This window comes from Falco naumanni, chromosome 4 (genome assembly GCF_017639655.2).
Source record: "Falco naumanni isolate bFalNau1 chromosome 4, bFalNau1.pat, whole genome shotgun sequence".
NCBI lineage: Eukaryota > Metazoa > Chordata > Aves > Falconiformes > Falconidae > Falco > Falco naumanni.
In genome coordinates, this window is record NC_054057.1 from 44239747 (window position 1) to 44267098 (window position 27352).

General features: G+C 38.8%; 1 protein-coding gene across 9 annotated transcripts in view; it reads left to right on the forward strand.

The window, feature by feature from the left end:
- The window catches only part of MYO3A (myosin IIIA), a 126349-nt gene that overhangs the window by 75158 nt on the left and 23839 nt on the right, over positions 1-27352 (forward strand). For 4 of the 9 annotated variants that reach the window (XM_040592887.1, XM_040592888.1, XM_040592892.1 and 1 more), the window contains exons 17-30: positions 2991-3117; positions 4137-4347; positions 5475-5622; positions 13007-13160; positions 13669-13757; positions 15482-15611; positions 15729-15899; positions 18044-18123; positions 18254-18295; positions 18750-18827; positions 20831-21036; positions 23180-23291; positions 25535-25697; positions 26345-26431. In XM_040592887.1, the coding sequence (XP_040448821.1) occupies positions 2991-3117; positions 4137-4347; positions 5475-5622; positions 13007-13160; positions 13669-13757; positions 15482-15611; positions 15729-15899; positions 18044-18123; positions 18254-18295; positions 18750-18827; positions 20831-21036; positions 23180-23291; positions 25535-25697; positions 26345-26431 (1798 nt within the window). The other 5 variants (XM_040592893.1, XM_040592891.1, XM_040592889.1 and 2 more) reach the window with 4 other exon arrangements.

The following is a 27352-nucleotide window of genomic DNA, read 5'->3' on the forward strand; positions in this document are numbered from 1 at the left end:
CATAGAAAATTATGTTGTAACTATTTATTAGCCTATAATTTTAGGTCTGTGAATATGAGTCTCATCTCTGTTTTAAGATTAAGTCCACGGTGAGAGTCCTAAAAATTCATTGAGTTGATCTGAGTTTTGATGAACTCATTACATTTTCACAACTCCAGGGGTAAAGTAAAATGAAGTTTTTACATCCCATTGGAGTGAATCTCATCACTAAACATTAACTGGTCATATCATTGTTCTGCTGGCCATTAAACCCCCTCTCCTCAGGCTGTCTTTGGTGTAATTAAAATAAAAACAGGCCTCTGGATTTATGGAGTAGGATGCAAGGGAAGGAAACCTCATCCTGCACCCTAGTTCTCTCTTCCTGGGAGAAGTGGTGCATCATGGCTGTAGTTTACCACTGACTAACTTTATCACAAATGATAGTAGGACTATGATCCATATAGCATCTGTGAAATATAGCACTAGCGCTGCAAAGTGGATGTATTTTTTAATTTCTTCGACAAAACTGCGTGTTTTAAGGAGCTTTTCACAGAAGATTACTCACTTCAGTTGAATATTTCTGGCTTCCCTCAATGTAAATATTTGAATAGCTAGCAGAATAGATTTATTAATCTATTCTGTTCCTCCATACTCGTTTTGCATTAAGTCATAGTAGCGGTGGCATTCACAGTCTCTTTCTCCTCTACATGCTTATTTGCAACTGCAGTTAGTAATATCACACCTGTACTAGCACATCCTTTCACACCTGTACTTTCATCTTTCCAGAAGCAGCATGGAAGGATATGCACAGCTCAGCGCTGACAGCAGTTTTGTCACAGCACCAGAGACCTTGATAAGTCCTAATTTATACCATGAAAAGCAGAAAGTCTGTTTTTGTTCCCATTCTTTTGTTCACTTGGATGAATGAAGACAATAATCCTGACCATCCAAAAGAGACCTTCCTTACATATTGAAGATCCACTTAGAACTAGGTCACTAGCTGCATTGTGCAGTTCTAGCATGGATCTTCACTTGATTAATTCAGCAAGCCACTGTGAGCTGAATCTCTAAAGAATTATCTACCTGTAGAACCCCCACAGTTTCAGAAGCAGGTTGAGTACCATAGGAACCAACTGTGTTTACATGTGAGCCCCATCTGCATTAGCCTGCCTTACATTCTCCACAGGGTGAATTAGCCTGTCTGAGGCTGTGTTTGCAAGACTGAAGGAACAGAGAAGTCTTCTTCCCCCACTGAGGTTCTGATATAGGATACATGTGCCGAGACAATTTGTTTTCAGTGACAAAAAGATACTGTAAGACAATGAGTTCCTTTTCTAAGATCACTTTTTAGTAACACAGCCTTAAGCTTTGACATGCATCCCAGTGCACAGAGGAAGTTCTATAGAAGCGTGTTCCATGTTTTATTGGCAGAAAACCTTGGACAGAGTATCTTCTCCACTTTAACTAAAACTGAGAACTAAACAAAGCTTTATTTCTTTTATTTTTAATGGATTGGCAGGCTTTAATAGAAACTGCTGTCACTACTCCCCATCTTAAAATCACACTGTTTTAATTTCAGTCTGCATGGCAAAATTAATAGGAAAAGACTGTTTGAGGTGGACAGTAATCATGCTGTATGAGACAGATCAAGCCAGATTTCAAACACACTGGAAAAGGCTATACATACTGTACACAGCATAACAGCAGACGTTAAGCTATGTATTTCTTTGCATTTCATCTGTGTCCCTAAGCTTAAAACCCAGGTAAATTGTGTGCCAATTATTCTGAGCATAATTTTTTAGAGTGAGCTTGTCTAGTTTGTCTTGCTGTCACTGGACTAATTAATTTATTAACTGCTAGATTAACTTCTGAAAGTGTTGAAAACAAGATCAAGAATTCTAAAGCAATTAAGGATTTTATCTGAGTAAATGATGCCTGACATGATACCAGCAAACTATTGAATATGAGGGAATAAAATGCTGTGCAATTATGAAAAGTCCATCATTATAAAATACCAATCAAATTTACAGAACTGTTTCTTATAAAACTACTGTAAAGCTTTTAAACCTGCTATTTAAAAAATACACTATTACTGCGTGCCTCAAAATATATAGTATCACAGATTCCAAGCTTCAAACCTTGTCTGCTTTACAGGAACACCTCAGCATTTCTGAGTAGAAAATACTCTTAATCATCAAGTATACAGATGTCCACAGTTCAGATGAAAATTCACAGTTCAAAACTAAGTCAAACCTGCAATGACATCATTATTTCATTAATTGCAAATATGATTTTATTTGCCATATATAAGTACTTAAAATAATGTACTGTCTGTACCTCTTCACTGTCCAGGCTAATGTTAGCCTTTTTCAAGGCAGAATCCCCTTCAGAACCTACTAAATAATATGGAATTTAAATATGTTAAAGTTCATACTAAAGTGCTTTGATGAGTACACAGTTTCTAACTGACATTTTGAGGAGTAAAGTGCTTTGCCAAATCAGAGATGTGAGGTCTCACTCTTCTCCCAGTGAAACTTTTCCTGATGACATCAGTGGGAGCTGTTGCAGACCTATTGTTTGGAGTACCTTGTTTCCAAGAAACACAGATGCAGATTTTTTTACAGTTTTGTTGATCTGGGTATTAATTTTTAGACATGGTTGTACCTGCAGACATGGTCAAGGGTGGATATAAATAACCTCCAAGTTCTTTCTGTGTAAGAGGATTATGTTCACCACTGTTTTGTGCTTCCCCTGCTCCATGTCAATCATGTCCTGTTGACAAGTATGGAAGAAAGATTAGGTTATAGTTTGTCTTGCCCTCTTTGGTGTCTTAGACTTGAAAGACTATGCTGAGTACAGAACAGGGAATAACTGCTGAGAACAGTATTCCTAAAAGTAGGAAGCATGTGGCAGACAACAGGAAACAACACGCACACATGCCCATTGCACAAAACAAAATGACAAATCTATCTGGCTGTTAACTATTGCATCTTTTTTAATATACTTTTCAGGAACTTGGAAGTGTGTACAGTGTCCTGGCTGCCATTTTAAATGTGGGTAACATTGAATTTTCTGCAGTAGTATCTGAACATATGATTGACAAGAGCAACATTTCCAATCCAGTAGCCCTTGAGAATTGTGAGTGTTTTTTCTTGATTTAAGATTGGTTTCCGTTAGTGTTTTGGTAGTGAATTTCTTTTGTTGCAGGAGAGTTATCCATGAAAACTGTATTCACATTGAAATTTTGCAAGAATAATTAAATGCTGAAGATAGATTAATTCCAAGCCCACCTGAATTCAAATGCAAAGAGAAAACATCTTCCATGTTATGCAGCTTATTTGACTAACCAGTTCACTGGTATTCAGGAAACATGACTAATACTGCAGATGCTTGAAAAGAAAATCTTTGGATTTTTTCCAAGGTTATTTGAACATTTGATGGAGAACCTCATTAACACATTGAATAGGTTTTTTTCCCAGTTTCTTTCTCAGATAGTCATTGCTTGTTCCCCACTTGTGTCTGTTGCAATATGGCTCACTAATTCTTTGGAAGGGAAACCTTACACTGTAGGCTGCCAGGATACAGAGGAGGGAAAGGGGCAAAGATTATTAAGAAAGTTACTACTCTTTCTCAGTAACTACAAGTGGGGAGATAATGAAGTCCTCATGCTATCTTCTTGCATGTTTTCCTACCATAGATAGAAAAATATTGTGGAACTGGGAAAGAAGAACCCCTATTTTGGAGCAGAAGGAGGACAGCAGTGGCTTATATGGATGGATTATAACTGAGAGGGATAGTCACACCTCACAATTTACATACTCCTGACATAGTCACCTAGATTCCCTAGCATTTCTCTGTAGACAGTTTGGAGAAATAACCTCCTTGATAAAGCAATTTAGAAGCCTCCTTAATAAAGCAATTTACAACCTACAGGCCTCTGCTTTGAATGACTTAACGACTGCAGTGGAAGCTAGGAAGGTTGGTGACTAGATTAAATACTGACAGTTGTTTGGCATGAACGCCCGCATTAGTCATAGTTCAAGACTTTGATTTGGCCCTTATTCATAATATGTTGCACTTCCAGCTTTGATTGCAGATATGCGTATTTTCACTTCCAAAATCTGCCTCTGAGCTGTGCCTGTGACCTTCCTTCCTAGGTGCATCCTTGCTGTGTATTCAGGCAGATGAACTGCAAGAGGCCCTCACCTCTCACTGTGTAGTGACTCGAGGAGAAACAATTATTCGTCCCAACACTGTGGAAAAAGCCACTGATGTCAGAGATGCCATGGCCAAAGCACTCTACGGGCGCCTTTTTAGCTGGATAGTCAATCGCATCAACACTTTACTCAAACCTGACAAACATTTAAGGTAAAAAAAGCTTTTCCAGAATAAAGATTTTCTGTGGGAATAAGATTGTCTACACTAGAGCATTTGGTGTTCTCATCTACTTTTTGTCCGCTACCTTTTGTTCATGACATCTCCATGTTAAAAAAAAAAAAGAAGTTTTTATTCTATTCATAGTATGCAGTGAAGATACAGTGGATATGGATAGCACAAGCATCTGGTGTTTTCATGTTTGACCTTTGCTTATTTAACCTTTTGAAAATTACATACTGTTTTTCCTTTATACTTTTCCAGGGTCAACTTTTGACATTCATCTGTTGATTACATAGGTCAAATTTGCTCGTATTTGTGCTGGTGCCAATGCTTCTGTCATTTTTGTTATGAGCATGATTTCATTTATTTGTGAGAGTAGTTTCCAAACACAACTTCAGTTTGATATAAAATTATATCCCCTTAAATTTTTGTTTCAGCAAATAAATACAAATATTAAAGCTTTTTTCCAGTTGCAGAAATGACCATGTACCCCTCAGAATGCCTTAAGTAAAATTTCAAACTGAAGTTTTTACTAATAGTACTTCTTTAGACCTTAATTGGTAATTTAAATTCATGCCACACCCTGGTCCTTAAAGTTGTTATTTAGATGCATAAAAGGTTTAGCTTTTCATTCTTTCGAATTTCATGTGAAAATAGGCAGTTTTAATTGTTGTGAAAAAGTAGTATGAAGAAATAATATTTGATGACAGCAATCTTTAATTTCAAGATGCTTGTAAGAAAAGCCTGTTTTATTACAAGAGAAACAAAAATAACTACATCTTGTTTCTGTACTGTAGTCAGCTTTTTACAGTAGAATAATAACTAGAAAATACTAGTTTAAAAATAAATGTGTAAATCCTCTATACACGTATCAATTGAGTCGGTCATTATGTGATTCAGTGTATCTGGTCTGCAAATACAGGCATCTTTGAATTGATATGCATTTATTGTATTTTTTTAAAAAAATATTGTTATTTTAAGAGATATCTAATGTAGCAAAAATTACCCTGTTTAACTGGTGTACAGATTTGGCCCTTTATTTCCTTTTGTGAAATAATAACAAAGCTAGTTAGTGTAAAATAAGATGCAACAATAGAAAGTTTATTTAATCTTTGCAGTGGAAATGATGATGGTTTAAACATTGGAATTCTTGATATCTTTGGCTTTGAGAATTTCAAAAAAAATTCTTTTGAACAACTTTGTATCAACATTGCCAATGAACAAATTCAGTTCTACTTCAATCAACATGTCTTTGCCTGGGAACAGGTATGTGTTGAATATTTTGATAAAGCTTTAATATTTCTGAACATATAAAACCTTGTCTCAAGAAACTACATTGCTCCTTCTCCATAATAGGTTGTAAACTGCAGATTATAACAAATGTTTTCTGAGTGTGTGTTCTGTGAAGCTGTGCTTGCTATTTGCAAGTGAAATGCTTACATAAAATGCATTAAACTTGAAATTTACAGTATCTAAGCAACATAACACAGTGATAGTTGGTTTGATGCAAATGCAGTTGTTTTCTTGAGGAAAAACATGAGTGATGTAATGTATGATTTTACAATAAAAAAATGAATGAGCGGTAACATAATTTTTAAAGTGCAGTGTTCATAATAGCTTGCTAATAACCTTAATGAACACTGAAATTCCATTATTAAAACTGAAAATCTCAACATTATTTTGTTCTTATTCAGGAACTAGTTCATCTAAGCTAAATAATGATGCATTAAATCTAAATGATTTGATGTAAAACAGAGAAAAGAAATAGGGTTGTAATTATAAAAGTTTATGAAATTGAAGATAATACTGAAAAACCTCAAAAAAGATCACCTCAAATTTTTAAATAATTCCATAGTAATTAGCTATCTTTAAATCTTTATTCAATATTTTTATTTGAAAAAAATAACGTATTTGGGAAAAAATATTAATCTTGCTGAAAATAGAAATATTTCAGAATTCTGCATGAGCAGAACATTCAACATTCAAATTTTAGGTGAAATAATACTTTCTGTGGTTTATTGAAATTATTGGGGTTTATGATACATAGATGAAAATCTGTCTGAATACTGATTTTAATTATTAGTAGAAAAAGTGTTTCATTAGTGTTAATCACTGCTTGTTTTAAGGAAGAGACAGATAAAAGTTTGGAATGTGTCTATGTATGCAAGTGTCTACGTGCATGTGTCAGTCTAGAGGTGTATATATCTATGTGTAAAATTATATTTTTTTTTCTATGATCAATGTTTTATCCTGTTTCCAGCTATTTCAGGAAATGCTGTCTTGCAGTCTTAGACCTTGTAGTTGTTTTTATAATTTATGTGCGAGATTCTGAGTCACAGGTATTTTCTTGTCTTTAATACCATCTAAAAGTCAGAGAGAAATTAGCCAGAACTACTGTAATTACTTAGGCATCTTCTTTCCAAAGTGCATGAATTCACACTAGAAAAAGAGTGCTTGGCTACTGCTGTTTCTTACAGCTGGAAGATGGAAATAGTACAGGCTGCAGCACCATTATTTATTCCTGTCAAATCCAGGCACTGACCAGGTCCCATGGACTTGTGTACATCTACTTTGCTCAAATGTTCCCTAATTGATCCTATAGCACTGAGGGCGTCTTCCTTGCTTCAGACTTTCCCTTTGGTCTCAGGGACCTGGGATTATCAGTCAAGACCAAGGCAAAGAAGGCATCAAGTATCTCAGCCTTTTCTGTGTCATCCACACTCGTTCAGCAGCAGGCCCGCATTTTCCCTGGTTGCCTTTTTGCTGCTGATGGATGCGCCTTGGCTTTCCTGACCCTATCCCTGTACACGCAAATATTGTTTTAATATTCCTTCTCTTTTTGAATTAGACTTTGGTCCTGTTCAGTGTGATCTGCCTCTACTTGTTTCTAGATATCCTAATACAGAACATTTTGGCCAGACCTATATTCAAGCAGAGGTTTGTGGTGTCACCATCTAGCAGCAACAGTTTGCTCTCCTGCACATGCCCTGCTGCAGAGAGGTCAGGGTGGTTATTTTGCTACTGAAGAGATGAGGGAAAAAATGAACTTCTGATTTTGGCAACATACAGCTTACTCATTTCTCCCTGTATGAAATTAGTATGACAATTACAGACCTTATGGCCGGCAAAGGTGACCCTTATTTACACGATCTCTAAGTATGTCAATTTTACCTGCTCCCACTCATTCTCTCATAGATTTCATTGACTCACACCCAGGAAAGCACTGGGATGTGTGTGTTTAAGTGGTGTGACCAGGATCATTTGTGAGCAACAGAGAGAACAAAGAACACCAGCTGGCAAGTCTTCGTCATGTCGCTTAGGTTCTTCTTGCTGAAATAGTTTTTGGACAGATCTTTTATGCCCTTTAGCAATCACCAGTTTTTATGGGACAGTTCTTTGCCTCAGAACCTTATTTACTTCAGCCTCCATAATCTTTAGGCAAGGTTATTATCTGGTTTTCCTTGTTTGGAACATGTACACCTTTATGCCTACAGTCAGTTTCCTTGGTGGTCTCGTAGGAAAAGGAAAGGCGTATGTGATGTGCTGTTAACCTTGCGGCCATCCTCCTGTTGTCAGATTTGGAGGGTGTTCCGTTCTGCTCGCAGTCTTTATGTGAGTGAAGGCCTTCTGATCTTGATGTAAGCAACACTTCCCTCGATTTCATCGCTGTGAACAAACGTTCTTCATTCAAATCACAGGCCGTTCTTCTAAGACTCTTCTGGTACTTACACGCTCATTTCCATTCATATCCCATTTACAGCAATCCTAATATTCCTAATACAAGTGTCCACATTCTGTCTGTAATGCCAATTGAGGAAGAGGTCTACTTTAATTTACATGACACCACTACACCAGTTTATATCAAACTTCGTTATATTATCTTGTAGCAGTCTCCAAAGATGATAGTACAGCAGTGAAGAATGAACAATATAGATTAAGTTTGTGCAAGCGTGGGTGTAAATTCCCTTCCTTTCAGAGCCAGGAAATGACAAATGTATTGTTCTGCCTTACAGCCCAATGGCACGGGATGATTTGCAGTATGATTCATAGTCATTATAGGACATCAATGTTCACTTATGTATAATGGGATGGTTCCAGTTTTACATCACAAGAAAGCAGCCTTCGAGAAGGCAGGTGGCTTCAGAATCTTTTCTGTTCACTGTAAGGACTCACCTGTGTTAGCACCAGTAATGTACTTTAATTGTAAGTACAAGCCTTCCCTGCAGACAAATAAGAGAAAACTGTTTGCAGGGAAATATAAAGTATAATTACTAAATTTTCTATTCATGGGAATAAAGGAAATACTTTCAAAATCATGTGACTGAAATTATTCTTGTTAATGATACGAAGTATCACTTAGGTAAAAGCCAAACAGTAGGATGGCTGCTGCCCTTTGCTGTGCGTCTGCCTGACTTCAATACTAGAAGGCAGGAGTTATGTTTAGAAGGCGGCTGATGCCAGCAGTCGCAGAGACCTTCGCGCTGACTTCCATTAGCCCAAGCTGACTGCCACACTGATGGAGCTGTCCTGATGCTGGGCTCCCAGGCTAGTATCTCTCCACACCCCTGTGCAATGTGAGACAGATGTGTGGGATCGTTCTGTGCCATCTCAGAAATCTCTGACATGACACTGCATTGCACCCTGTAGTTCTACCCAAGGAATACTGCAGTTTAATTTCTTTCACACCTCCCTCAAGAGGTAAAACTTACAGGTACATTATTTCTTCATTTCTTTCCTAGTTTTGCCCTGTTCAATTCCATGACACATGCAATTAGATGAAATTTGATGTATCTAATGGGAAGTCAAGGCCTAAATCACTTGATTATAGTCTTGTTCTCGATTAACCAATGTCAACCTAACAAGCAGTGATTATGGATCCAGGGTAGGTGAATCACTTTCTGGCAACTTGAGCAGTGAAGCCAAATAGTAAATGAACTCTCAAGGCTGAATTGGGCTTTTGGTGTTTCAGGTGATGTGTTTTTAGCATTATCAGTGGTTTCTTTTCTGAGAAGTGTTGATAGTTTTGCCTTCCTGGGAAGCGTGGCCTGCAAAAATACGGCCTCAGAAGTGGTAGGAAAGAACAGTGGTACTGTCACTGCCCAAGGCTCACGGTGTCCGCTAGAGCAGAGTGTCTGCGTGCCGATGTGGAGAAGACAAGTCAAAACTGAGGGAACTTATTCTTTATTGTTGACTTAATGCTTGAATTTAAGAATGAAGGCTTTTAGCCCTGAATGCAATATCCTTTCCCCAATTTAACAGAAAGGCTGAAGTGGAGGAGTATAGTTTAAGGTAAAAGTAGTTTAGATTCCCAATAGTCACTAGGGACAAATAGATACATCTCTGTCTCCACGGATGGGGAAGGAAATACAGGCTCTCCACTGCACCACTTCTTTTATGTGTCTACAGTTAAGTGGAATGAATGCCAGCACAAGACTTTTTTAGGTTGATATTAAGCAAAGCATAACTTTTTCACCTTCAGTCCTGTCCTTCAAGGTGTCTACCTTACATGTAAGGTACCGATGTAAGTTAATTCTGTCAGCTCCGTGATCTGCAAGTAACACTGTCTAGTAAGGCAGCCTTCCCATTTCTTTCTTGCTTGTGATTATTTCATAAAAAGTAAAAGCCGTAACGTCAAATACCTAAAACATTTTGGAAAGGGGCAAGTTTACTGTCAGTTGGAAGGATGCTACTTTTTGCACTAAATGTATTTTACATTCATATGATGATTTAATTTTCTAGTTTAAACTGGAAAAGGTTCATCCTGAGTAAGTTGCTGGTGTTCCCGTTTGTATCAAAATATCATGATACCATGTTCTCAGTAAAATGCCATTACTTTTTTTTTTAATTAAACATGGAGACCATTTCCTAATGTATTTAATCATTCATTTGTTATTAAGTAAAAACAGGTTGCACAAGCTAATATTACCTAGTTTTGATAACAGAAAAGATACCATGTAATATGAAGATGAGATAGGAGCCCAAGTATTAGTGTAACTAACTCAGTCATTCCTTTTGACATCCCATCCACAGGAATACTTTCTAGTGGATTATGTTTTAGAATTTCAATGAGCAGCTGCTGTTTTAAGAAGCTTTCTTGTCATAAAACATTATGGGGGATTACAGAATCCTGTAGCTGATTCAACCTATTAATTCAAATAGGATCCATTTCATTACAGTTTTATGATGTGCATCATTAGGCTTTTATCCTTGCTGCTTGTATCCTAATAATATGGTTGAAGACCAGCATTGCATAAGAAAATGTGATGTGATATCTTATTTCTGAGCCATCTGTCACACTGGTGCCTGGAAGACTTGCTTATCAGCCATCCTCCAGGAGCCCATGGGAAGTGATGGAGTGAAGTCCTTCCATATTCTGCTGGGCAGACGGCAGCATTACTAAAACCGTCAGTGCTGACACTCATTCAGTTGTTAAGGTGCACACACAAAAGACTGAACGGTCACAAAAGCTGCAGGCATGGAGGTCAGGCCCCGGGCACTGGCCAGGCAGGGAGGAGAGCAGACATTTCTGTTACAGTGTAGTAGTACAGCTATTACAGACCTCCTTTCAGTTTCCAGGAGAACTCTTTTACCAGCTCTCTAAACCAGCCTCTCTCACAACATTTGAAGTTGGAAAAAGTTAATCATTATAGATAGGCTGTTTTTGAGAGCTTGTTTGAGGATGTCTGAGTGTCACAGAAACACTCTTCTCTGATAGATTCATCCTAAGCAATCTCTTCCCTTTTGCCCCTGAATAAGTGTACTCTTGGTGATCCTAAGCAGTAACAGCTGGTTTCACAAACATAATATCTGTGTGTCAGTACAGCAGCGGCCCTTGGTTAAGGTGCCCCTACTCCAGTGCTCTGTTTAGGAGGTAACACAGACTCATTCCCTTCTGCCACTGGCTCCTACAGGTATGTAATTACCTTCTTTCCTATATCAGTGATACATTTATTATTCTCCTATATTCTGCTACTACTCAGGTCATTGATTAAAATAAAAAGCAAAACTCCACCTGCCCACTGCTCCAGGGGAGACATGAATGAAGTTAATGTTATGAGCTGAGGAGCCTTCATGGGGCTGTAGCAGAGATTCTTACTTACACCATTATACAGGATATAAACTGAGCCATAACCTATCCTTAGAGTTAAAAGTGTCTTGCAAAATTAGATCAGTCTGGATACTGGAAGGGTTTAGGTATATATTCTGTGTTCTCTTTTAAATGAATCAGCAGATTTATTTATTTTGGTGTGTATTTCCAGGATGGTGTTATTGATTTTATTCATTTCATTGTTTATCTCTGACTTAAGAGATTAAGAGGTATGAAGTCAAATAATGTGCTTTTCTGGTGTATATGGCAGTTAACTCCTTTTCAAACTGCTCAATATATTGCCTTCTTCATTCATTCAGACTCAAGTAAATGACACATAAGGAGAGGTCTTTCAGGGTTAGAGGTCTTTGAACTCATTAATATTAGCCATCATTCATGTTTATGACATTCTTCTCACAATGAATTCAGGATAGCACAACTATGTTGTTAACACCATGCATTAATGTAACACTTCTATAGAGTCCTATCTTTTGGAAGAGGCATAATTTTTAAAGTAGATCAAATGGCCTAATTATGTGTTTCATAGTATAGCCTACAGAGGACTGAAGGCAGCCTTGGTGTATGTGGGAGCACTGTGCAGTGGATAACTGCTACTGCATTATGTAATGCGGGTGACAGTAGCGGAGGGGTGGCGATCCCCAGAGCATTCTTCTCTTGGTAAATGTAAATCTGTCCTCTGCCTTGATGAGGGATTAAAGAAAGTAATTCTTGTATTCTTCAGATATAATTTGTATTATTTTCAATATAAAAGCTTGGCATCACACTGTGGACACAGCATTTGTTACCAGGTTTTTCTAAGTCTGGTAGAAATCCAAAGATACTTGCAGTTTTCAGGAGAAAAAACAAACAAACAAACAAACAAATAAACCACAGAAGACCCACTAGTTTTTCTATTGTTTCTTAATCTTGCTGAATACCTTTCCCTAGTTCCTTAAAAGGAGTGAAAATGTTGTAGAGGCCAACCTGAGACAATTTATTTCATTTTTAGTAAGTATGTACACCATTCTTTAATTATTATAAACTGTGTGCACCATTCTTCTCCATATAAGAACTTTTCCAGGTGTCTGAGGAGAGGGATCACACAAGTGAGGCTTCTGTAATCTGCAGTCACTTTTGTAAATCTTGGCCGCTGTACATCATATAGATCTGAGCAACAAATTGGGAAAGTAAAGGTAGCTCTAAAAGGTGAAGAGATCATTTTTTACGTTGGAGACCTGGGAAGTAAATATACACTGAGATCTCCATCTGCAAACATTCAGTCTTCTTCAACTGTTTCTTTAATTCTTGTGTATTCCCGGAAAGCATCTTGCTTTACCAACTGTACCATAGGAAGCACTTACATATCCAAAGAGAAATTAGAATCTATAGCCTGACAGTGTGATAAATCCCTACCGACATTTGTTTCTGTAAAACCTTGATGTCTTTAGCCCTGGAGCACACTTTTTCAATGTAGTTTTCATTTGCTACAATTAAGTCTGTGAATTATTTTCTGAAGTGTTTCTGTCTATGTAGACAAAGCTTGCCTTCTGATGCTTGTTGCAGAATGAATACCTATATGAAGGTGTTGATGCAAGAGTTATAGAATACGAGGACAACAGGCCCCTCTTAGATATGTTCCTGCAGAAACCAATGGGTTTATTGTCCTTGCTGGATGAGGAAAGTCGATTCCCACAAGCAACAGATCAGACACTTGTAGGTAAGTATATGGCTTATTTTATTATGGTTTTATGGTATGTGCAAAGTGTCAGATGAGAGTTTTAACCAGCAGCAAACAAAACCTGATAACATCCAGTAACAATGCCCATGCTATAGCAATTATATGAGCTTGTTGTCCTCATACTTTTTAGTCTACAACACAGAGGCCCTCAATCAGTTGGTGTTCCCTCACAATTCCCCAAGGAATCCTTAGGAAGGATTACTACATTGTTTCATATATGAAGATCCAAAGCTTAGAAAGGCAAACAATTTTCTGAGGTCACACAGAAAAAAATTGGTACAAGTAACTGATCCAAGAGCTCCCATATTCTCTATCTAGTTCCTTTTATTACAAGACCATTATAGTATGTTTTTCCTTAAAAACATCAGAGTTCGTTTTGTGCCTCGGTGTTGTCTGAGAAGTCAGGCAATATCCTTAGAGGAATGCAGCTTCAGAAGACAATCTTGTGCAGTAACTCCAGTAAGATAAGGTATGTGTTTCCTTTCAGAAAAATTTGAAGATAATTTGAAGTCAAAATATTTTTGGAGGCCCAAAAGAGTAGATCTAACCTTTGGGATTTACCATTATGCAGGAAAGGTAAGCGCCCTAATGATTTTAGTTGGGGATTGTGAAATGGTAGGGCTGGAAGGAAGAGGTCATCTGGGTTGGTTCTCAATGTTCATGTATTCAGGCCTGACATGGAAATGTTGGCAGTGCCTTACAGATCAAAAGTAAATTGAAAAGTTATTTTCCCTCAAAAAAAAAGCAATAGCAGGAGTGTATTTTTTGTAAATGTCACCAGGTAAATGAACTGACTGTATTATAGAAGAAATGAAACGTAGCCATTATGTAATGCAGCTCTGCTCTTCCTCTTCGTTCTTCAAAGTCCTGTGCCGTGCTTGTTCCCACTGCTTTGTGGATCTACCTCCATTCTTTCTACTACCCCCTACATCCCATCAGCCTTACTTAGTTCTGTACTTTGTCATCAGCCAGATAGATAGTGCAGGCCCTGCTTTCTGACTCATTTGATGAGCAGTGTCTTGCCCTCCTGTACAAGGTGACTTGCTGCATGTGTCTTTCAAACTCAGGAGTTGCTGACGCACTGCAGCAAGATGCCACTGGTCACCTAAACCTTGCCTTATGAAAGCAGGACTTCCTACCTCCTTTTGAGCTCCTTTAAAGGGTATGGAGTAGGCATTGCTGTCTCACATAGGAAACTATATTGGGTCTGTGCAGTGCTGGAGCAGCTGGCATGGAAGGAGGCAACATACTGCCCATCAGCTGATGGAAGATAACTTGCCCCATGCAAGACAGCCAGCTACAAAAGGCCTGCAGTAACTCATCTGAACTACACTTCACCAGCATAGCGTATCACTGCTGAGGAGCAGAGAGCCAGCTCTTCCTGTACCATTCCTGATATCAGCCACTGAAGACAGAGGTTCCACCAGTGCCCCATCAGCCCTTTCCAGTGTTCAACAAGCTTTTTCATTAGGAAGTTTCTCCTACTGTCTAACATATCTCCATTGCTGTGATGCAAGTTCATTACTCCTGGTTCTTTTTACTGTGGAACTGGAGAAAATTATATTTCCTCTTCCTTTACAAGCCTTTTTAGTAATTTATGACTGTTACTGGGTTGTTTTGTGAAGGTTTTTTCTAAATCAAATATGCCAGTATCTTTTACCCGTCTTCACAGGCCAGGGTTTAGGGGGTTTTGTGGTGGTTTTTTTTTACAGCATCAGTGAGATAGAGCCTTGGAGCTACATTTCGAGTTAGGTACACCATTCCTGGAATTTTTAGAGAGATTTGATTTGTCAATATGCAGTTTGTGATTTTGCAGACGACTTCTACAATTAATTCAGAGATCTCTAGAAAGAATGGTAAGTCCTGGATCCAGTACAGCATTATATGAAAGGGACAGAAAGATTGTAGTCATATGGATAATCCTGCATAATATGGTTGAAATCAAGTGCATTGTTAATTGGGCATTTACATGTACTGGCATAAAGGAGGACTGCAATACACTTGTCCTAGTGATAAATCCACACTAGCTAAAACTAATATTAACACAACTGCATTAGGGAAAATAAATGCTTCAAGCTGCTTTGGAATGATGGATTTGCTTTCAGTGATCTGCATCATAATGGTTCTCAGTATTGAAAAGTTAGAACTTTCAGTGATCAAAAGACTGTCAGCAAGAGCAAGCCTGATGGCTGAAAAACTATTTGTGTATCTTGATATATCAGAAGCCACATGCCAGAGTGCTTAAATCTACAATTACTTTTCAAAAGCTCAGAAGATGCATAAATGCACTTTTTAAACAGGTTCTATATAACGCAAGTGGATTCCTAGCCAAAAACAGAGATACTCTGCCAGCTGATATTGTGCTGCTACTGCGATCATCTGAAAACAATCTGACACGACAGTTGGTAACCCATCCTCTTACAAAAACAGGTATTGTTATTGTGGTAATCTTATTCTTCTCTAGCCTTCATGATGACCACTTCTAGGTTTCATATGACCACTTGTTGATGACGTTATACACTTTGTGGCTTAACTTTCCAACCCTAGAATCTATACAGAATGGAGCCCCAACCATCTCAAGCTGCAGGGGAGGGATTGGTCTGGTCAAGTGCCAAGGAATTGGTAGAGGCTTCTTTCAGGGTCCTCTCTTCAGGGTAGGGGAGCAAGACAGGGAGTGGAGTGCATCCCTTGAGTTGAGGACTGAACAGAAAGGATCAGGTAAGTCACCAGCCTTTTTTGGGCAGGGCATATATAAATTGCCTGTTTTGTCTCAGTGCAATTTTTCTTTGAAGTAGTAGGGAACCAAGGTTGGGGCTCCTAACATCTGCTGCAAAGAGTGAGGAGACACTCCTCTGTTTCCCCAGTCTTTTAGTCCTTTATGATAGGTAACGGATGGGGTCCTAGTAGTGAGCACTTCCTCGGGGAGTTCATAAGTCGGGGTGGAGGACTATGACTGGCTCTACAGAAATTACTCCTGAGTTGCACCTTAGTTGAACCAGGTCCTTGCACAGTGTCCTACCTAACATTTTAGGATGATGGGTAAGTCTTACAACCGGTTTGCTATTGTGTTGTATTACTCCCTGTGTGATGGCATTGATGCCATACAATCAGTACTTTACATTGCTTTCTTGTACAACTACATGGGAAATATAATTGTAGTAAAACAGCAAAGCTAAATTGGAAGAGCCTAATGGAAATTTCTCTAAAATGTTATCATAGCTTACAGAAACTAAGGTTTTGGTAAGGTTTCTATTCTTCCCAAAGGGAGCTTTGCTGGTGGAATGCAAGATTTGGTTTTGAAGGTCTGTTTTCCAGTGTTCCTAGGAAAACACTGAGTTCAGTGTCCTTGCCTGAGCTTTTTGACTTGATATCTGCTAAGATAGTAAACTATAATTTCTGTAGAGCCAAAGTTAGGGCCCAGATGGTCCCAAGAACAGATCCCAAGTCTTATGTAATGTTTTGCAAGATAATTTTGAAGGTTGTTTTAGTCTCTTTGTTAAATGTTATGAAACAGTGTGTGTAGCCTTTCAAAACTGACCCAAACCATCCAGCTATACTCAATGAAAAGTTAGATTTCTGATCGAAGTTACTAATCTAGAAACAGTGGGAATGTAGAGGTTTACCCAGAGTCCAAACCATCTTGCCTATCTCAGGTGTTTCTCATAGGATGGGATGAATCTCCTCTGAAGGTGGCACTCTCACTGAATACAGCGGGGATCTTGTAGACACCCCACTTTCAGATAGCTAAAGTTAGATGTGAGTAATCCTGTCTCTTTCCTTCCCACCCTGTAATACTCAGCTAAGCCCAAGAGAGGTTTAGTACTTGATATCATCACGAAATACATGACGCATTAACTTAGCATGCCAAATATTTGCAGCTGTTTATCCAACTCTTATCCACCTCTTACTGGTAGTAGCGGAGCACAGAGAGATTACAGGCTCTCCCAGTGAAGAGTGAGATTTCAGAGGTGTTATTAGCAGAAGCAATGGCAGCATGCAGCAGTGGGTGGTGTTTATCAACATAGAGTGACATGGTGGAAAGCTCAGCAGAACTTTCATTATTCCTTTAGAAGACTCATGTCTGTGTAAACCACTGCAATGCACCTAGCCCTTCAAGTCATCATAATAAAGGTATTACTTGAATAAGAACTCCAAGGTTAGAGTCCTAAGACTATAACTGTGCTAGTAAAACAAACAGGGCCAGTGAACAGTAGCTGAAACACTCCCACGGGATTGCCCATTCTGATTAATTGTTAGCTACCTCCCTGGGACAAGTTTGGACCATGTCAGCTAGCAGTCTCCCAGAAATACCCAGGCACACTTGAAGAGAAAGCACAGGCCAACGATGGTTTCCAACAAGCTCTATGGAAAGATACAACCTTATTTTTACCAGGAGGTTAAAAGAGCAGTGAAGTATAGAGTGTAGCTGTGTGGATTGGAGTCATGCAATGTCACTTGCCCTTAGGGCCAGAGAAGGGTACTAGTGTTATTTTATTTTTTAACTAATATATATGTAGCCTTAGAACTAGAATAGTACAATAACATCCTTAGGGTAAAACCACATGGAAGCTCTCAGATGTATCTTCTTACCTTCTGCAGCAGTCTGTTTATTTTTTTGCTCTAGTAGATGACGTAAGTGCTGAAGGAGGAAAATTCAGCCCATGTTCCATCTTCATCTTCTTCAGAGCTTGTTCCAACCCAAGGGTGAAAGGGGAAATGAGGACATACTCCGAAAAAGTCAACAACCTTTAGAAAGAACCATGTGGTTGCACTGGGGGCATGAATAAGGTGGTTCAGCATAGCTTTTAGTTTAGATGAGATGTAAGCATCTTGGTAGGTTGCTTTCTTTCATTTTCCCATAGGTAACCTGGCACACACTAAAAGCAAAACTACAATCAGTTACCAGATGTGGACCCCCCAGAAATCAATCAGTCATACAAAGGTAAGAAAACTGATTTCATGGTTCTGCACTGAACCTTAAACTAAAAAGGCAATACTGCTACTGGTAATAAAAGTAAGCAAGTAACCCCTTCCTTGGTTTTTCTCCCTCTCCTATTTTCTTTTCTGTTTAGCTGGATATCTTTGTGTTGTGCAATTCATATTCCTTCCGTGAGGTAAAACCTAACATTTCCCTTCTTTCTGGCTATAGTTTTATAACAACTGCAGGGGGAAGAAAATGTTTCCTAACTGCATTGTAGCAAAAAAAGAAGTTAAAATATTGGTGTGGAGTATAGTCAAGTTCCTTAGAGAACTACCAAAATAACAGTGGTGATGAAATAACAGACAGGACCTCAGACACTGTCAGGTTATTTGTGGCAGTTATTTAGATGCTGCATTGTCAAATTGTGTCCTCTGTGTGTGAACGTTTGTGTATTGTGTAGCAAAGTAATGTAATGTACTGGTGTAACTGATTTGTGCTAGTGATCATGCTGTAACCTTTTCTATTTAGAATACTTTTTTTTTTTTAATTAATTATGATCTCTGAGGGTTGCTTTATTGTGGCATTGGAAAGTGTGCTACAGGCTCAACAGAGATAAAGAGTGTCATTTCCTTTCTTCATCTTTATAGAATGAAGCAGGAGATACTGGACATCACCCGAGAGAGACAACCAGCATGAAAACACAAACAGTCGCTTCTTATTTTAGAGTAAGATATCAGATCTTTTAATACATTTTTCTAGAGTAGAATGAATGTTTATTCTTTCACCTTTTGAAATACGCCTGTTGAGTTAGAGTCAACAGGGATCCATTTAGAGTTTGTGGACTGTATTTATGGTGTAGCAGAGGAGATTGTGATGTTCATCTTCAATTGTACCTCATTACACAGCTACATTTCTGTCATGGTGATATATGATGATCAACATTGATTTTTCACTTGCCTATTCTTTCACCAAGGGAGACAAAGGGAGCCTGGACATTAGTGATACAGCATTTCTTTTAAGAGTTTAAGAAGCAAGAGGGGAAAGTTAATTTGAAGCAGGAGCTCCCGAGAAAGATCTTGATGGTCACTGCTCAGAGGCTGTCCTGAGTCCATCCTTGTGGCTCCTTCAGCAGTGCTCTTGACCTCCCCAAGCACTGGGTGTGCTGCTGGTCTTGCAATAGAAAATAGCTGTGGAGAGTATTCTGTCCTCCAAAGTGGTGCACAGGGTTGGTTGACCTGGGCTCAGCTCTGAATTTCCAACTCTTAGTCATCTCTCCCAGAAGAAACATAAAGATGGCTGAGGTGATGTTCGTGACCTGTAAGAGTTTATTTACATCTATGACAGAGAACAGTAAGAAGAAAGTGTAGTAAAAACAATTGCACAGCTTTGTGGACTGTGAAGCATAATTTCAGCCTAGGTATCATGGTGGTCCAAAGCTGCATGGTGTTTTAAAGTTCTAGCTGGAAAACTTTATTGAATCTCTTTCAAACCTAGTGTCTGTGCTACATTACTAACACATCTAGCATCAGAGGCTGCAAATGAATTAATTATGTTTACACTTCTCTCTTATTATTTTCTGTAGTGGAAATCCCTGCTCAGATCATGCTAGCTAATGCTCTTAAAGGAAGGTTCAGCTTCAGCCCCAGTGGTTTACTCATACATAGAATTCTATGGGTGATTGCGAAAAGCATCTGCCACCTCAGACTGAGTGGAAAAAAAAATTATCCATTAGTGTGTCCTACTTGTTTGTGTTCTGTTGGCACACTAGTGATGAAGCTAATTAAGCACTTTGCTGCATGGTGCAGCGTCTGTCCAGAATGGAATTGCACATTTTAATAGGAAACATATGGCTCTTGATGTCCTACACTAGTTTCATGCATCCAGCCTACTGCTGAACTGCATTACCTCCTGGATGCCTCTTTCTGTTGCATCAGGTTGAATCTTGAGGAATAAGCCCCTTCATTTGTGTTTTAATAAGATCCTCCCGTGAAGCAATTTTACAAAACACCAGTCAAGGTTGTTTACAGCCAGATGAGGTGACTCAGTTAGCGTGGGGAGCTACAAACTGCATCCCCTCTGCTAGCCTGGTACCCTGGTGAGGTGGAGACATGCAACTTTGGAATTGTGATTTTGTGTACTTGTAGTTTTGCCGTCCTCAAAATTTCCTCTTGGCAGGGCAGCTGTAGTATCACCATCAGCCTATACAATGAATGGCACATGCTAGGTCAGAGCAGTCTAAACAGCCCCTCTTCTGGGGTGGCCTTAGTTACCTCCGGTCTAATGAAGGGATGACAATATTTACTGGCTTGCTGTGCACTTCCACTTCCCATCTGTACATGGATGATGTACTTTCTGGGTGAATAAGGATTTCAAGTAGGTGACAACAGGAAAAAGAAGTGGGTTGTAATTACCTAACAACGCTCCAGGAGAAGCTAACAAGTGTAAGGCAAGTTTCTGTTGTATGTGAGATATTATGGCAGTTTGTGAGAATGTTCTGGGTAAAATTTAGTACATCCATTTGGAATCAGTGTTTCTCTCAAGTAGTATATGCTAGTAACTTAAAGATCTTATCAAAGCTCGAATTGTACCCTTAAAGTACCAGCTTACTGAAACGTAAATGGGTTTGGACATGATTCTGATCATGTGGAATAAAATTTTAGCTACACATGGGCCTATATACAAGTTTTATGAATATCCCGGTGGCAGACATCTTGTTACTTTCTTGCAGTATTCTCTGATGGATTTGTTATCCAAAATGGTCGTCGGCCAGCCTCATTTTGTCAGGTGCATCAAGCCAAACAACGACCGCCAGGCAAACAAGTTTGATAAAGAAAAAGTGTTGGTTCAGCTGCGTTACACAGGAATTCTGGAGACAGCAAGAATTCGAAGACAGGGTTATTCACACCGTATACTGTTTGCTAACTTCATAAAACGGTAACATTAATGTGCAGAAGCCTTTTTCTCTCCTATCATTACTGCCGTGTTTGCTAAGCATCAGCAGTGTCTTTGGCATAGTCTTTAAAGAAAAAATGCAAAGCCATTTGCTGTGACAAAGAAGATTACAGACTGGATGACAGTAGTTCAGGCACAAGATTAGTGACCTGTTTTGGATTGGTGGGGGGAGATGATGCATCTCATCTCCCAGGAGGGGAATGATGCATCTCATCAACAGGGTGACTGTTGCAGGCTCCCTGCGCGTTTTGGTAAAAATTGTCTTGCTTATAATCTGCAAGTTTTCCTCAAAGATTTGAGGTTTAGAAATGTAATGCTTCAAATTAAAGCCAAGAATTTGGAGCAATAGCATCCAAGGAGCACAACAGTTTCTCTAGCTCCTGACATTCAGCATTGTGAAGCATCTGCTTCTGCAGGCTGGATGATAATGTGGTATGGCTAATCTAGGGCTGAGAAGTTCATTAAGTGCATATTTTTGTTTAAAATGTAATTTCTAAGTATTAGTCTCTTGTTAAGAAGAAGAGTAATGAACTTACTATGATTTTTTAATTCCTTCATTTCTTCTTCCTCCGCCCCAAAAAATTAATCCTTAGCACTTAATCTGTGCTTCTCTCTTACAAATAAAGAACCTGAGTATTTGCCTCAATCAGAACTGAGATCTGTGAAATGGATATCAAAACTGGCAAGCAGCACCCATTCAAACAGAAGCACTTAAAAGTAGTAGTGCACTAGAAACAGAGAGCTAGCAGCAGACTGTTGCAGGTGAACAAGCAGAGAGAGGGAGGACAAAGTGATGTTTTTCAAGCACCGTTTCTGGAAAGAATCCTGGGACTCTTACTGATTTGGAAGAGCTCATCATGGGAAAGGGTAGTTATCACTGCACCAAGATGTGCTGTGGCTTTTGGTCACTGCTTTTTATAAAATTTTACCTTTCAGGTAAAAGAGCAAAAAGCAGTGAACATAATGGGGTAGCTCTCCAGAGAGAGCGCCCCTGACTGCAGTGAGGCTGTGCAGATCTCTGGCACTGAGAATATGGCCCTCAAACTAAAAGGGATTTTTATTAAGTATCTATCTCCTTGTCATTTTTTTTTCTTTTTAATAGTTGAGAGTTACAGGCAGACCTGGGATAACGGCAAAATTACTTTATTAGAATAAACATAAGCCAATTCATTGTGTAGTAAAAAGAAGTAAAAAAAAAAAAAAGAAGCTGTAGAAATTGGTGATAAGGCAGGAATCAACATTGTCTCTTTTTTATTATTCCATGAGGAAATTGTTACTGTTATTTAAAGCTGGTACAACCCAAGCTTTGTGTATAAAGGCTGAATAACAAGAAAAAAGCAGAATGTACTGTCTGGAAGCACACATAATTCATGTAATTTTCTTGAATTAAAAAACCACAAGATAGGTATGGTTCACTTTGTTACAGAGCATTTTGGAAAGTCCTGGAACACACAAGAACTTTCCTACCCAGCAGCTGAGCTGGTAATTACCAGGGTAATCTTTATGCGTGAACATCCTGACCTCTTTTCCTAGTCAAAATTAATTCTGAGTAATGAATTTGCCAGATTAAGTGCTTACATATGATATGTCATAACAGCATGTATATGTTCCCAAAAGATCTGCAAAGCTGAATCCAAGGAGGTAACAAGAAATGTGGTGCATCTCACATCATGTTAACTACCTCAAGGGTAGATGGTCTAGCACATGAGATAAGATATGAAATTTTCATGACATTTCTAGATATGAAGTAAGTTAATTTAGGCAGAAAAGCTTTAAAAATATTTTTTATTTTGCCACTGAAATCACTTCCAGGGAATGCAGAGAGCCAGAGCAGCAATGAGCTGGTGCACTACTTTACTTGGGTTGCACACTTCTTAAAAGCCTTCTGGTGTTGCTATAGAATTAAACAACCCACCAGGGTGTGCAATATGCCACTCATCCACTTTTGATTGAGTTCTCAGCACTGCATATCAATCAAAGCGATTTCTTTCATATGCTGTCTTGTTTTTTTCAGTGTTACATTTTCTTTCATGCATCTGTTTTTATTATTTATACAAATGGTTTAAATGTATTTGCATCTATTGCTTGCTATTAATGGAATGACGAATCATATATTTGTCTTTAGGTATTACCTCATCTGTTACAAAACAAATGATGATCCTCCAGTCAGCCCAGAAACCTGTGCTGCCATCTTGGAAAAAGCCCGCCTTGACAACTGGGTTCTTGGAAAAACTAAAGTAATTCTTTAATATACTGTATCTGCATTATTGCAGTATGTCAATGTTAACTTATTAAGCAGTTTGTTTTCTCACCCATTTGGTTGGGGTACCTCTCATTCTAAATTGGTTTGAAAAAAACCCACCGTTTGCTGGGTACTGGTATCTGGCTGAAATCCCGACCCTGCAAAGTGTTAAAATTGTGATCAGCTTTAGTGAGGCCACAGTGCAAAGCAGAACATGACAACGACACTGCTTGCATTTTCTTCCCAAAAATGTAGTCGTAAGGATCCCAGTGAGCTTAGTCCAAGCTTTCTTAAGGAAAATAAGTTATACTGCTTCCCAAAAGCAATCAGACTCACAAAGGGAAAGGGAAATGGCTTGGCTTTCCAGCCTGAAGCCTCTGTGGCACTTTGCTGAGCACTGGGGGAAGAGGGAGCTGATGGTCCCATATATGTGAAGTAGGGAGAAGCCATTATTGTAAAAGGAACACATGCCTGTTCCCATACTCTTGTTTTTGGTTCTAGTTCAGTAGTCTTCCCGGTGTGCCACAGAGGGACACACCACTCACACACCCTCCCCCAGTTAACAGATCTCAGGAGGTCTGCCAGAGAAAAGCAGCGTCAGACAAGTACTGCACCACATCTCTTTGTTAACGTAACAGAAGTGCCCAGGAAGGAGATGGAGAGAGAGAGAGATGGATCCCAACCTATTTGAAATCACCTCAGTGTAGAAGAAAACTGTTCTTCTGAGACATCTTCCTGGATAGGTGGGACAGAAGCCATGAAGTTACCTCCTCCTCAACCTTTATTTCCCTCTGCTGTCTTAGTGAGGCTAATAGACAACATGCAGCCAAAGGAAGCGTATCTGGAGATGTGAGATCTTGTTGTGACTCAACAGGCTTCCCACCTGCTACCCAGGCTGGGGAATCCACTTACCAGCTATAGACCTGGGCGGTGCAACCAAGCACTAGGACTCACCGTGTGATTAATGTGATTAATAAAACACCATAAATCGCTGCTCACAGGCAAACCACTATCCCTGTTGATATAATGGAAGTAGTGATCATATGTTGATCACCTATGATAGTATTATAATAAACAACACACAGAAAGGTAAAGAAATAGACTACAAAGTTGATCAACCCATTATAGTAAGTGGACAAAGTAAATAGACACACGACCTGCTCGGAGGAGAAGCGCTCTGTGACGATGATAAGGGGTCTCAGGCCAGCTGAGAGGGAGCTTCACAGAGCACTTTCTGAGTTAAGATTTTATACCTGTACAGTCATGAAGGCAGTTTGTATGGGTAACTTTGACAGGCAAGCCTTTTTTATCAGTTTAGACACAGCATGGAGGTGTTACAACATCAGGTGGGTGCTCCCCCTTAGCCGATAGGTAGTTTTTATCTTTGGGCTTTATTCCCCTTGAGATGGAGGGTGTGAGCGAGGTACTGTTATCACATACGCACGGTAGGGATGGAGGGGTTCAGAAAGGAGAAACTACCCGGCCTATGCCTGGTCCTGCTCCTTTCTTTGTGGCTTCAATGGCTGTTTCCCTTCTTCAGCACACTACTTCTTTGTTGGTGGTGTTTTCCAAATAACAGCCTGAAGCTCACATATCTGTAGCTTACATTTACTTTAATTAGGGTTAACCTGTATCTGTACCAATTAGTGATCAAAGATCAGGGGAATTCTGCAAAATAAGAATAATTAATGTCTTAATTGCACAAGCTCTTTCTACACATTTTATTTTATTGTCATATACACCAGGAAGGTATTTGTATCCCTTGTGCTGGACTAGTTTTTCAGGGGTTATATCAGCTTCACACTTGATAAAAACAATTCAGTAAATAAACAATGCCTTAGATTTAAATTGGGAAGCAGAGAGGTTGAAGGTTCCAGATTTCATCACATTTATGTAACACACATCAGATTTGCGAGGTTAGCAAAACTGTCAGCCTCATAGTTTTGCAAACAGATTTACAGTTACAGACTGAATTTTTGCACTTTAAAACATCCTCCCATGAAAGCACGAATAAACAGGGACTGACAAAAGATGTTGAAGGGGAGAGTAAGGTAAACTAATACCCCAAACAGTGAAAATGCTATATTTAATAAGAATGACCCTTTAGGTACTACAGCTGAAGAGTCTGTTCATCATTTGAAAGCAACGTGTAACTCTTGTTGATACTAAATGAATTGAGTGAATACAAGGCCTGGGAGGGTAACTAAAACTTTTGCATGTCTGCATCCTCTTTTTAAGGTATTCCTCAAATACTATCATGTGGAGCAGCTAAATTTAATGCGGAAGGAGACAGTTGACATGATTATTTTGATTCAAGCTTGTGTCAGAGGGTGGCTGGGTTCAAGAAGATACAAAAAGATAAAGGAGCAAAGGGAACAAAGTGCTATTAAAATACAGTCAGGTAATAGCTTTAAAACATTTAACATTTTGCTTAAAGCTAATGCATGTGTACAGTTGATGGATGTGCATGCTGGGTGTGGATTTTGCTGTTTTCCCGCTGTTGCATATGACAAAATAACTTCTATTTGGTGATAACTGTTCTTATGAAGAAAAATTTCTTTTAACCAGTTATGACAATCTCTTTACTGAAGTTATGTTTATCAATGTTACATTTAAAAGGCAATTTTAACAATGGAAGGACATGATTGCACAGATGATACCGTTATTAATAATATTCTGACATGCTCTGACAAGTTAGATAATATAATAATGAAAATAAAATATATTAACTGTCCTGGGTAATAAGACCAATTACTGTTGATGGAGACATCAACTGAAATTTTTAATACAATTCAAACTTAATCTTATTTTACATTCTGATTCTCTTATGTTTTGTATTCATTTCTTTCACAATATCTTTACTCACCGGAAGATGTAGGTTTTATGCAGATTTACTTGTGCTTGTTTGCTTTTTCTTTTTGAAAGATAAAGCCTGCAAAATATTTATGAATATTTCAATGGAGGTCTGTAATTCTTTCCAGACTTTTTTTATTCTTACTGCCTTTTGTGTAACTAATGGATTATTTCATTTTTGACATCTCTTTTCAGCTTACAGGGGGTTTGTTGCTCGTAAAGAATACACAAATGCAAAACGTAATAAAAAAGTGGAAGAATATATTACTAGATTTCAAGCAAGTAAGGACTGTTTGCTTTCATGGCTTTCAAATGTGCTATTCATACACAATATGTTAATCCAGATTCTTTGCTATTACCTAGCTACACTGATTGACTATGCTCATTTACATATTCTGAGGTATAATTTATCTATTATGTATCTATATGCAGTGGTTGAAATGGGTCGGTGTATTGCATTACCTGTAGCTCAAAGTGGCATAGAAGTACTTTGCACAGCTGTGAAGGGGGCTGATTAAATGCCATAGCAAAGCCTTTTCACTCCTTATCCAATATAAGTGTTACAGCCGTTGTTGTTGAAGCCCCATATGACACTGCGTATAATGTGTGTGCGTGCTGCTCTATTAGGAATAGGATTTGTTACATATCAGTAATAGTTATGTTTGACAAGACTACAACCTGTGATTTCACTCATGGTTTTTGCCATCACTCAATCCAGCCTAGCAAAATATTTCTTCTTTTCTGCACCAATTATCACCTTGGGCCCAGATGTATATTATGTGACAACCCTTTTTCCTCCCTATATTTCTGTCTCCCCTGTGCCTGCAGAGATGTCCCCAAGCCAGATGTAGTGTGGGCAGCTCTGAAAGCAGCAGCAGTACAACTAGAGAAGCACAGGTCTGAAAACAGCTGGCACAAATCTGTGCAGCACTTTCAGTAATTGCAAAGGCAGCAACCCCAAATATAAGGTAGTGCTGCCAGTACCCAGGCTAATCTAGGTTTAAACTACCTCAGATATGCGTTCACGAGTGTATACCAACACCAATGCTGGTTTTAATCATTGTCTGATGGCATCAGTTAATTGCACTGAGCCAATGTTAGTGTGTACTGATGAGCGTGTTCTGCAGTTGGATGCAGAACTTCATCAGTGTAGAAAACAAATGAAAACCAGAATAAAATCCAGTGACATGCCAAAAATAATGA